This window comes from Apostichopus japonicus, chromosome 17, assembly GCF_037975245.1.
Source record: "Apostichopus japonicus isolate 1M-3 chromosome 17, ASM3797524v1, whole genome shotgun sequence".
Lineage (NCBI taxonomy): Eukaryota > Metazoa > Echinodermata > Holothuroidea > Aspidochirotida > Stichopodidae > Apostichopus > Apostichopus japonicus.
Window position 1 is genome coordinate 1835156 of NC_092577.1, and position 13786 is coordinate 1848941.

At 39.5% G+C, this 13786-nt stretch overlaps 1 protein-coding gene across 3 annotated transcripts in view; it reads right to left on the reverse strand.

The window, feature by feature from the left end:
- Nucleotides 1-431: 431 nt before the first annotated feature.
- The window catches only part of LOC139984422 (uncharacterized), a 37829-nt gene continuing 24474 nt past the window's right edge, over nucleotides 432-13786 (reverse strand). For all 3 annotated transcript variants that reach the window (XM_071998333.1, XM_071998334.1, XM_071998335.1), the window contains 2 exons: nucleotides 7854-8049; nucleotides 432-6218 (listed from right to left, as the gene is read on the reverse strand). In XM_071998333.1, the coding sequence (XP_071854434.1) occupies nucleotides 4752-6218; nucleotides 7854-8049 (1663 nt within the window). In that variant the 3' untranslated portion in view covers nucleotides 432-4751. The remainder of the gene's footprint in view (nucleotides 6219-7853; nucleotides 8050-13786) is intronic.

Here is a 13786-nt window from a genome sequence, read left to right on the forward strand (position 1 = left end):
TCAATAATGTGGTAGAGTAGAATACAGCAGAGACATCTTGTACTAGTAGAAACAGTGGAGGAACCACCCATCCCATCCCTCTGCACCCCTCTCCTTGACCCCACCTCCACCCCACTCACGCCCCTGCTACGTCAAAGATACATTGCCGTTTCCTGTTACCATAATTTACTGTGTAAAAGTAAGTTGGCCTGACGTTACGATCCTAGCAGGATCTTCTTCAAAGGCTAAATGACAAAGGCTAAATCACTTGTCATTTAGCCTCTGAAGAAGATCCTGCAAGGATCGAAACGTCAGGCCAACTTACTTTTACACATTCTCCTACACAGGCTTTCTAGTGGATAAGCAGTTTGCTAACAGTTTTATTTTATTTTACCATAATTTACTGAATGAAAAGGAAAGAAAATGAAAAAAAAAATTAAAAGACAAGGAAATGTTTTGATATAAATCTTGTAATCAAACATCAACATAGGAACCATTAATCTCTTTGCAATGATACATATTCATATATACATAAATGCATATTCATGATTTCTTTCTTTTTATTTTCCTCAATGATGCCTATTGCACATTGCTATCCAATATATACTACAGAAAGAGTACATGCCCTTGGACCCTCTCTGTGCGGAATACTAACATTTGTGAGAAAAAGTCGAACCAAATAAAAGCTAATGGGAGGGGGGGGGGGGGAAGAAAAAAATGTTAATTAGCCACAATTTAATATTTTTGTACTTCTCTGATCAAAAGGAATGTTTGTAACAACAAGTTATAAGTTACGACTTGTACCATAGAACACAGAACAAGCTGTTCTTAATTATAATACTGCACTTTGCCAATGCTTACTGCTCCCAACCCCCTCCCCCACACCTTAATCATAAGCTACTGAGATTAAGGTTAGTGTCATAACCATGGATTTCACAAACGAAAGAATGTTTATTATACTAATTTTATGCTAAATTGCTGTACCCATCATGTTAAATGACACTGACCCTCATTACTGCCTAAGTGTAAATTCTTTCATTCACATTACAGACAAGAAGTGGAAGGGGCACTCTTTGGTCATGATTTTGACTTGGACAAAATTGGAAACATTATTTTTCAGACCACAATATTTGGCCCCAAAATATGCTAGAAAATCAAACAATGGCCACTGATGCTCAAACTTAACACTGATTTTACTGTCAACCCTTTCAGCATTACTCCCTTACTGAGACCACCTTTTTTACCACTTCTAAATCTCTCTGAATAACTTGAAAGGTTAGAACCCTCCGGCATGCTTATGTGGGCTTATATGGGCTAAATGCTGATGACCAGTAAGGGCCATGGAATGACGTGTGCCTAAGATATCTGAGTTTGGCATATCCAGAATCTCAGATTAAGTTCTTTTGTTCATGAATAATAAACATAAATACTTCAATGAAAATGTAACTTGACCTGCCCTAAAAGGGTTTATAGCATTAAAATATGCCATTGAATGTGACTCAGTAAATACTCACTGGTATTGAATCGGGTGAAACAACATACGCCCGACAAACCAATAATCAAACAAGACATATTAAACAGGCCATCAAAAATGCATATTGAACAAAAGGCATCATTCATACCCAATGAATGTAGTAGCACCATGCTATTTATACTTCCATTGCACCCCAACCCCCCACCACAACCACCACAACATTCACATCCAAACAAACATTGGCAGAAAACGTGTCGACTGAATGAATGTCAAAATTTTCTTTACTAACATTTGCCTGATTTTGTATTTTTATTTCCAAAAGGTTAAGATATAATGATATAAATGAGTTTGTAATGGTAGCCTCTCCTCATTGGTATATCCAGCTGTGTAATATAGGTTTAAAAGCCTCTCTCTAATCAAAGTAGTGAACCATGCCAGGCTATGTAACATCACATAATAATAACGCAGACATTATTAGCAATGATGAAGACACACCATCCTGAGTATTATCTGCATTCGAAGAATAAATGTCATATCTTTTCACAGACTTGTAACAAAACAGTAATATCGACAGTCTGCAAAACCCACGACCAAAATATTAGCTAACGACTGCAGATATTTGCAAAATTGAAATTAGAAAATCCATGTGTTAAGCTCCTCCAGTGTTAAAGACGTTCCGATCTGACGCGTTGAACCTAGAAGTATTGACAATTTTAAAATGCCACCATGCTATAACCTCTTTAGTTACACGTGCAGAGATCACTGGTAAATGAAATACAGATTGGTCAGACCGAGGGAGACGTCAGAAAGATTTCTTGAGAAGATCCTCCGTCACCTGCTACCACCCTTCCCCTCGGCAAAGCAAAGGTAAACTTGCATAAAATGAATACATAGTTGTTAAGACGACGAACTTGAGAATTAAAATCGTACTACCTGAAATAGATGCAGTCGCATCCCTGGGCGCTATGTGACGTGTTTGTAGTTGATGTTCATTACATCGTTACTTCTAGTCACACGATTGAACTATTATAGTCTTCCTTTAACACAAATTCATGCAAACCTTTTACAAGAATAATAAATAAGAAAATAACTTAGCAAAGTTTTACGAGGAGGAAGGAGAGAGAAATTAGAGGAGGGACATAAATGATTCTACTTGAATGTCCAATTAAATATGCTACCCCATTATCACCCCCCCCCCTCCTCATTAGCTCATCTCTTCCCTACACCCGATGATCCCCGACACACCCCCCCCCCCCCTCCGCACTGGCTATGGTTTTGTGTATATGTACATACTACGTAGCCAAGGACATGTTCCATAATTAGATGAAGGTGACATTCGTTTGAGAGTCAACAAATTGGGGTGTTTTCATATTAAAATATGATATTCACTTCGTGAATTTCATAAATGCATCAAATCATATATTTTTTCGGAAGAGGGTTCTTCTGACAAGGCCATCCACCCCCCTCCCCCTCCCCTCTCCCCATTCCCTCTCCTCCTCTTACATTGTGGTAAAAATCAATTTTAATCTCTTAATATCCCTGCATAGAACACAAATTCAGAAACTTTGGCCCATAAGAAAAAAAATAACAGGGATGTTGATCTAAAATGTATAAAAGAAACATATATGACATAAAAGGATCATGACATTAAAGGTGACTGGTAGATCCCTTAAAACTAACCTTAATCCTCCCAGTCACCCCCATCCCACCCACCTCTCTCCCTTGAACCCCCTGCCCCACAACAACCTGTCCCACCCACTCACCTAACCACTAAACTATCAGCTGTTTTTAGCTGTTTTCTTCAATAAACACATATAAGTAAGGCAATAGGAATGTGCATCAAAATTATCACAAAAATCAAACCGATGCGAGTTGAAATACTTTACATTGCTGACGAAACCCGATGAAGATTTTTTAAGAGAAAAAAACACAGAAAAAAGAAAAGACTTATGAAGATTACAACGAAAGACTTTCACAGGGAATTTAGCCTGAATGATTACGTGAATATTTACAAAACCCTTGCTCGTTGACAAGACACAGGCACTAGGCAAAAGAATTAAACAAAGAGCGACCACACTTGTTGGAATAATAAATTATCTGTTAACCTTTTCACCAACCACAGCTCCTGTTTAAAAATAACAAGAGTTCTAACCAAAAGGTAGGAATCTTTTGGAATGAATTTCCTCAGGGAGGGGGGGGAGGGGGGAGAGATTTCGGTAAGTATTTAAATGGATAACCAATAAATACAAGAAGAGGAACTAACCCTTCTTTACAAATTTTCCTTGATAAAGGTAAACGAAAACAGAAAGAAGAAAAGAAGTTGTAGAGAGATATTACAATATTTCCAAAGAACATTCAAGGCAACTAATTTTGTCCACAAACCATCCATATCTTTGTCAGTATAGTACGTTGCACATTAATTTTAAAACCTCATTATATATCTCATTATTATACGAGCACAAATTGGCCCCTATATATTGATGGCCTAAAAAATCATCATTTGTATTCAGTTTTGACAGGTTCCCTTCAATCATGCTATTATGAATGCAATGTTTCTTCTACTCAGGAATTTGCCCCTTGTCGAACCAATCAGGGTCTCTGGCCACGCACAAAATCAACAGATGGCTCTGTCACATTAAACCTACCTAGTTCTGCGAAACTTTACAAGCTGCAGTCTATGAGATGCATGAATATTCAGCTAGCAATTGAGAGTTACATGAATATTCAGCTGGCAATTGAGAGTTACATGAATATTCAGCTAGCAATTGAGAGTTACATGAATATTCAGCTAGCATTTTGAGAGTTATGTGAATATTCAGCTAGCAATTGAGAGTCACGTGAATATTCAGCTAGCAATTAAGAGTAACGTGAATATTCAGCTAGCAATTGATACCCACATGAATATTCTGCTAGCAATTGATAGTCACATGAATATTCAGCTAGCATTTTGAGAGTTACGTGAATATTCAGCTAGCAATTGAGAGTTACATGAATATTCAGTTACCAATTGAGAGTTACATGACTATTCAGCTAGCAATTGGTCAAACATGCACTTTTCCATGTGTTCCATGAACCAATTGAATGTACAGTCCGTCAAAATTGCAATATAGGGGGGGGGCTCTTATTTGGATTTTTCATATCTCTGCGAAGGTGCCAAAATTTTGGGCGGAAAAGTCTGTGGTCGTGATTGATCGATTATTGACTACAATTTTAGTACTAAAGAAGATTACTAAGATCACCTAGAAGGAATTGGAATGCATAAATAATGAGGCTTTCAACATCAAATAACAGCTCTTTGTTAACTCTCATCTATATGGACATCCCCGTTTAAGGGCCCCGACGATGGATTCGATGACATCATCTGATGCCACCGCTGCGAGAGCTTCTGACCTCGTAAAAGTTTTGCTCTCGCATTTTTAAACCAGACATATACGACTCGAGGTGTGTACTTCTCCTGTTGGTTCGCCCTAAATTCGGACGAATTCAGATCGTCCACGTATCGTTCGATAGTGTCACGATCCGGACGAGGATTGTCTTCGAACCACTGCTGAAGTTTGGGTAGGTCGTGGGCGTAGTCGATGTTGAACCGTTTCCTCGTGGGCTTGGAGTGCATCCGAACACATCCCTGTGGCACCATGGAATCCCGCATCCCGCCGCCTGGGTGACCTCTCCCATCCTCCTCTGGGGAACTCATCTCATATGACACATTTCCAATGTCCATCGGCTCTTGCTTAGCCACAGACACGTTATTGCCATGTTGGGCGCCACCATTGACGGTGTTGACCGGGGTGTAGTTGGGAATACTGAGTTGAGGTTGGTGGCTACTGCGGGCGATGTCCTTACCGGTCGTCGGCGCCTGCGGTGTATTTGAGGAACCGTAATCTGGTATACGCCTCATGTCTACAAAGGATGTGAATTGCGGTTGGACTGCTACTGGGGTCTGGCCAACCATTACATGTGGTTGTAGTCCCATCGGGGCCTGACTCACTAGGCCGTGTCTGGGGAACGCAGCCATGTTCTGCTGGAGGGCAAGCTGTTGTGGTTGCATAATCATTTGAGATGGGATCTGTGTCAACATCTGTCCGTTGGTAAAGTGGGCCGGAGCTGGTACAAGGAGAACGGGTGGCCCACTTCCAGGAGGGACAGCCTGTGCACCGTTAACTAGTCCTGTCGCCTGGGGAGACTCCCTCTTAACCGCCTTGCCATTCTCCATGGAGTTACACGGAGAGTTACTCGACAGGCCCCTCTGTCCTTCAGGCTCGTTTGTCCCAAATTCTTGGTTGCTGTCGCTCTTATGATCCCTGCTGAAGTGGATGGGCCGGCTGAGATCGACCGGCAGGTTCTCCTTGTCCGTCTTCTCGCCTTGCTTCGAGCTCAGAAACCTCTCCTTGTTGTAACTGCGGTATTTGACCCGGGCGTTCTTGAACCAGATAGCGATGGATGAATACTGTAACATGACTCCTTGCTTGCGGTAATCCGACGAGTTCATTTCCGCTAGGTAGATCTCCATCTGGGCCCGGGTGGGACGAGGGTTCTGCTTAAACCACTTCAGGAGTTTGGGAACCTCTGTCATCGGGTCGAAGAGGGTTCGGCCGGTACTCAAGAACCTGGAGTTGAACCTGGCCACACCGTCGATCTGTTCTTGGGATACCATTGTGTAGTCAGTCAACGAGGAATACAGATTAAACCACCTATAGAATGCCTGTAGCTTGGATGGCGTGATGTGCTTAGAATAACGGCCCTGCAAAATGGCTGTCACCGTAGTCTGTGGAAATGAAATGAAAAAAAACTACATGAGACTTCGAAGGGTTGTAGGCAGCGTCTCAGACAATAAAAAGCCCTGAAATTCTCCCTCATTTGGTTCTTAACACATCCAAAGTCAATGTAACCATAAAAGCCAGTCGACTTTGTGATTCCTATGGAAAGAAACCTGATCAGGCCATAATCAGGTACCACTACCAAATGCCCTACTCAGGTACCACTACCATAGGCCCTAATCAGGTACCACTACCATACACCCTAATCAGGTACCACTACCATACACCCTAATCAGGTACCACTACCATAGGCCCTAATAAGGTGCCACTACCATACACCCTAATCAGGTACCACTGCCATACACCCTAATCAGGTACCACTACCATACACCCTAATCAGGTACCAATACCGTAGGCCCTAATCAGTCCCCTTGCTATTCATGACTCAGATAGCAGAGGTCCAAACGTAGGGCCGATTATAAAGCCCTAGCTAGGACTTATTAGGAGGGACCATCAGTGGGTCTCATAGGCTCCTAGTGTACCAGAATTACCCACTCTTACCACAAGTGCAATTCACATGAAGGCTTGCTCCTAAAATAAAACCTTGAAAGGCAAATGAAGGTAATCAGACCAGCACATGTCTCTCTTTTGCTACCGTAGCACTTATTGTCAGACAATCTCATCAATATTCAGTGCAGACAAATGTGCGTAGGCAGTAATCATTCCTCTCAAAGGTAATTTTAATCCCTGCATTTACCAGAGTAGACAGTGTATTATGTAGATGTTTTCTACACAGTCTTGTCTGGCAAAATTTATGTTACTTTAAAAAAAACATTCATTCATTCATTCACTCACTCACGCACGCACAGAATGAAGATGGTGCTGAGGATGGGGAGTTTAGGGGTGGGGAAGATTAGAAGGTACATCCTGTCCTATACAAAATATGATATTCTCAATCGATGTGCATCACTCCAGTTTGCACTTATACTTAGATGGAATTTGTATGTAAACTGTGCACTTGATGTCTGTTAATGGTACTGTATGCAGATTCATTTACTTTATGGTGGGTGTATTAAGGCAAGTGTCCTACACTTGCCAGAGTGTGTATGTATGCATATACTAGGCATGTCAAGGCATGTAAAGTGTTCGTAAATCAATGAAATGACTCCCATCCATTTGAATTTAGGCAATTTAGCTAATAATACTGTTTGCCATATAAAAAGGTTGGGTCAATTGTCTAATGTTGCAGTGCAACTCTATACTGTCGGTACTCCCGCATCATGCTGACAGTATGAACAGTTGCTAAACCTTTATCTGATTCTAATGCTAATACCACTTGATACTGTCCTCCCATATCATGCTTCAAAGCACTCGTACTGACAGTATGAACAGTTTCTAATCTTTATCTGAAAGGAACAAACTATTCATACTGCACATACTGTTAGTACGATTGCTTTGAAAGCATGATATGGGGGACAGTATACAGTAGATCTAAAAAACTGACCTTATCTGAAAGAACACACAACTTATAATATCCTTATTGTTCCTTCCATTAATACAGTAATTCTGTGATAGTGTTTGCGCCTCACAGATGATGGGGCTATACATGAAAGAACTACACCTTTGAATATGAATACACTCACCTGTGAGAAAGGGCAACCGTGGCTGACCAGTAACGTTGCACCTCTTTTCTCGAGGACTTGCAGAAGTCTCCGACGCACTTCGGATACCGATCCAGTGAACATGCTGCTACCTCTGCCACTGGTGCCTTTTCCCGAACAGAGAAACTGGGCGTTGTTAATGAGGTCGGGGTTCTCGCTATCATCGCTATTCCCGGAACTAGGAAAGGAAAGAAAAAGCAAAGAAAAGTTGGAGCAATGTAAGTAGACTAAATAATCATGTGCAACTGGGATCAAATGTAAGAACTGTTTAATTTAAGAGTTTTTCAAGGAATGTTCTCCTCCGTAAGATGTCCTTTGACTGTACTAGTTTTAACAATCAAGGCAAACATGTGTTTATCTTGCACCTATCTACAATCAGGGGTTTTTAGGATGTGTTTATTTTTCTTCAAAATCCAAACACTGAAGTCAACAGGATTTAAAATATCTGCAGTGACTACAGCCATGACCAGATACAATGAGATATGACCTGATACAATAACCTGATACAACCAGCCATGACCTGATACAACGAGATATGATCAGATACAACGAGCCATGACCTGATACAATGAGCCACAACCCACTACAATGACCTGTAACAACCAGCCATGACCTGCCCAATAAAAGTCATGACCCAAGACATGAGTTCAGACCGGATACAACAAGCCATGACACAATACAACGAGCCATGACCTGATACAGTGAGATATAACTTGATACAACAAGCCATGACCTGAAACAAACAGCCATGACCCAATACAATGAATTAATGACCAGATACACCCTGCCTGATAAGAGTCATGACCCAAGATATGAGTTTAGACCTGATACAACAAGCCATTACCCAATACAATGAGTCATGAGCCGATTCAAAGAGTTAAGACCCGATACACTGCATCAAGACCTGATACAAGCCGTAACCCTATACAACACAGCTATATATTCACTGGATCTAAGCAACAGATAAACTGTTTGTGGCTTTCTAAAAACCACTAGGTTCAGTGTTAAATATTGTAATTACAGGTTTCATTCCGCAAACTAATATCATTTAAAGCTGATGGATTGTCTATCTTTTACCATGAATAGCTTATCTCCCTACAGGAGTTTGAATCCTTAGGTAGACGTCCTGACCTAGTACGAATCAGCAGCCGGAGACTGTAGATGCAACGCCTTCCCACCATTCAACCTCATGAGCTCAACATTCCGGAAGGACATGACTAACTTTTCTTCTGTTTCCCCACCCCCCCCCCATCACTCCTCTTCTCATAGCTCTCTCGCATCCTTCTTTTCGCCACACCTTTCTGTCTTTGTCCTTCTCCAGTACCCTCTTCCCTTAATCCACTCTTTGTCCCTCTACAGTTTATCTCCTACCACTCCTCTTCCCCTGTTGGTTTCATTCTTTCTTCTCTCCATCCCTCGTCTACTAATCCTCTTACATCTATGTCTTCTGTGTTCTGTGCGTGTATTTGTCCCTTCTATTACTGTTACTTGTCATTCAGCCTCTGAAGAAAATTCTAGATTCCTTGTAAAACTTCAAGCAAAGATTTGGTCTTCACTCTTTCCAATTTGTACAAATTTTGAACCGATTAAACATATATGGAAGCTTTTACACAGTAGTACTACACTGAGCTGCCTTTAATCCCACCACTATGGGAAAAAAGCTTAATCACTGGTATACCAGCATTAATACACTGTGTGATGTGTATTAAGTTAGGCTAATAACAGTTGGCAGCTTTCACACGAAGACTCGCCCAGCTTTGTGGCTAACAATAGATTCTGTTACCATTTATGATCTAATCTAACGTGAGTGAGACCCGCATATTCCCCTGTATTGTCCATGAAGGGATAAGTTAACCACAGTGAAACCACAGACCAGATCAGAGGAATACAAACAGAGGAATACAACTTAAGATAGATCCAAGGACATGCACCACTGCATCTTGTGAATAGATTCTCAGAATAGACTGTACAGTATTAAAGGTTGTTGATAGAAAAGGATTTTTTGTTTCGGGGTGAAGGGGTGAGGGGCCAGGGGTGAGGGGAAAGTGTTCAAATGGAGGCACAGTCTGGCTATGACCTGATCTGAAGTGAAGTCAGTTCCCAACATACAGTAAATTAAAAGATAGTCTGGTTAGTTTGAATCCATGTGTTTGAAGTACAGCATTAGAAAAAAGTTTTAGCAACTTGGTATATATGTAATTGATTCTGGTCTAAAGCATGTATACTCATGGTCTCCGTAATAACACAATATTCACATTAAAAGTAGTAACCTTAGGCCAAAAAATTTAATAATGATGGTATGATTTTTTTTCCCTGATATAATTTAACTATACTTTACTAGACTATTATTAGATATTGACTAGAGTTTTATTTTAACCACTTCTAGTGGCTCACAATACTAGAACTGAAGAACAAGAACAATTACAAAAATGTGGAAGAATAAGGAAGGATAAAAAAAGGGCAAAAAATGGGGAAAAGAGGATAGACATTTCAGCACTTTATACTGTATTAATAGGAATAAAGAAAAAACAATAAAATCCATGAAGGGAAATGAAACAAAAAATTGACAAGGGATTTTACTGTCACTAAATATAATCTTGCTTGTTTTACCTTCAACCTAGCTGCGTCATAATGATAATATAAAAACAAAGAAGCCAAAAGAATAATAATCATCATAACAAAAAAGGCGACCCCACCGAAAAAAATATCTAAAAATGCGCTGGATTTTCTTCTTATCATCTTAAAGGATAAACCACAAAATTGAGTTCGATCAGCGATTTTCCTTGACTTTTAATGGGGTACACCATCTTCATTATTCAGAAAATTTGCATTTTTAATGGACTTGTACTGAAGAGAGGAATAGCAAGTTATAGTAGACTGAATCAAAACTGGGAGAACGCAACTGTATTTTATCTCTATTGTGTCGTGGAGAGCCGCCGAGTGTTTTTATCCGTCTTGATGATGATAGGCATCTCTGCCTCTCGATCCTCCATAAAACAGAAATAAATCTGAGGGAGTCTACTGTTTCTAATCCTGTTCCAGCCAGTCATATCCGTTCTTGACTTACTGTACCTTACTTGTAACATAAAGAGAATGAAAACAGGTGGGGTGAGGGGATGGGATGGGAGTAGAGAAGTGGGAGTTAGAGGGGGAGAGGAGAGGCTGTATAGGGAGTGGAATGCCATCATCAAAAAAATAATCATAGTGTAAATTTTCAACTAAGTCATATCAATAAATAACTTGCATTTAGTTTATGCCACATACTGTAGGACTCAAAAATGTAAAATTGAAGGTAAACATCTGTGTTTTTTTTATATTTATTTTTAAGGAAAAACTAGGAAAACTGACCGAAATTTATTTCAATATTATTAAGTCAGAGAATGAACTGAAGTGTATCTGGGTGTTTCACCAAACAAATGTTAGACATACCAGTCACTTTTGATACAGTGTGGCCCCTCGACAACCCTAAACGCTGAAAAGTTGTGCCACAGTTGCATTGCAACATTTCACAAGGGATGTTCTAAAAACCAGCAATTCCAGAAAATTCTGCTCTTCGAAAAACCACAAATTGAATCCCATTTGGGTGCATGAAAATATTCCAGCTGGTATTACGGAAATTTTTCCCAATCCGAAAAAAAAAAAAGACACTTTGGGTGGTAGAAAATGAAGGAGGTCACTGAGGTCAGTGAGGGTGTACAGTGTTAAAAGATTACCAGGGCATACTAGACACGGTAGAATGCGGTGCTTAGGTTGTGGGGAGACAGGTAAGTGGGGAACGAAGTAAATAACTAAGGTTACAGATTGGAGTAAACTAGGTACCGTAGATCAAATTGAATATACATGCAGGGATGTGCCCACGCTGGGCGGCATTGGGCGGCCCCGCCCAGCACTAAAAATTACCGCCCAGCACTGTCTTAAAAATTGTGAATCCCGCCCAGCACTATTTTCATCTAAAATCCCGACATTCCTAACAATATATTTCACACAAAAAATTTAAAAATGTAAATTGTTAGCAAAACTAGTGTATGGGCTTAAGAAGCTACACAAGTGCAGGCATTTGGCATCTGAGCACCTTCAAAAATCGAAAAATTTCTCAAAAGGGAGGGGGACACCTCCCCCCCTTAGACCCTCCCCCAGGACGGCGATCAGTATACCCGGCACTCAGGAAATCCTGGGCACATCCCTGTACATGTGTACAGCAAAGAAGAATAGATATTACTAGTGTGCTCCCACTGAAATTGGCAGCCATGCACATACATTTGTTCACAAAAACTGACACACAATTCTACATACTGATTCCAGTAGCTGTTTCTAGTAACCTAAGTACAGAATGATGGTAAAATAATCACCCACATCCCTTTGACTCAACGAAATTAAACAAAAGATGAACAAAAGAATGCATAAATTAATGTTTTCTGCATTTATGAAATCTGTTCAAAAAATTTAGGCCTTTTTTTTTTTTATAATATGTATTATTCAATGCAAAGATCATTCTTAAGAGAACATGTATAAATTTTGAAATAAAAGTTGATAATTTTTATGAATAAATCTCAAGGATAATGATTAAAAGACCAGTTGATGTTTCTTTTGACATATTAACAAAAAAAAAGATGACTTTAAAAAAAATGGCATTTTCTATCAATTTTAATAATTATGTAGGATTTCAAATGGCGTAATGGATTTAGGCAATGTCACCACAACGAGATCTGTGTCTATTCTTCGCATCAATCTTATAGGTTCAAGGAATACTGAAGTAAAAAGGGGGGTATAAAAATTGGGTGGGGAAAGAAACAATTTCAATAAGTACATACATTTGCAGATCACCTTTTTGTTTGCAATTTATCAAATGTCACAGTATGTAAATTTACAAAGTATTGTCACCAAAGCTTACCTAGAGTATCATGATCTTAAATAAGTAGGAAAGTGCAATTGGCAAAACATGTTCTGAAACTACAGTATTTCATGAAGTGATGGACACTATACAATCTTAAATATCATTTTCTTCATCGTGTGCAGTTCCACACAGCTTTCTCATGTATTTCTGAAGACCAATACTTTAGGTATGTACAGTACCAACCTGTCCAGACATCTGTCTGACAGAGGGGGGTAGGGGTGGCAAGGGGGGGGGTGGGAGAGGCAAAAACTTGTGTAAGAACAAATCCAAAAATAGACAGAGAAAATACAATCAGCCTAGATTTTAGCAAGCGAGAAATCCTTCACTTTATTGCAACCCCCCTCCCCCCCCACATTAAAGCATATATACAGTATATATATTTATATACTGTACACAACAAACAACAAATCCATAGCTATGCATAAATAAATTTTTAGAGATAATTGGTTGTCTTTGATACCAAAAACAGTTGACATGTACTATACACAATGATCAAGTTTTTAACAAACATATCAACAGCTGTGCATAAATTAAATTTTTAAAGACAATTTGTTGACTTTTGATATCAAAAAATAATTCTTTTTAATTGGTTCTAATATGAAGGCTAGATTAACATGCATGCCAGCAAATTTGATGCCAATCTTTTTTCAAAGACACCAAGGACAAAAATATATACATATAATTTATATATTAAACATTACAGATTGTCTAATTAAAAAACACAGCCATAAAAACGTTTGTTTTTCTTCATTAGTCAACTGTTAACAACCTACTGTAACTGCGCAATAAAAACTATGAGCTAGGAGTGGCAAAGTGATTTTCGATTCGTCGACCAAACTGTTTAGCTGAAAAAAGTGCTTTTATCTCTTCGGCTTATATCCAAGTCGTAAAACGTTTTTTTTTCCAATCTACATCAATATGCAGGCAATAAAACCTTTCGGGGATGAACTTGACATACCGCTGTCAGCGTTCTGAGCTTGTCACAACTACCGAACTGTCTCCGACAATAACTTTTTATGTC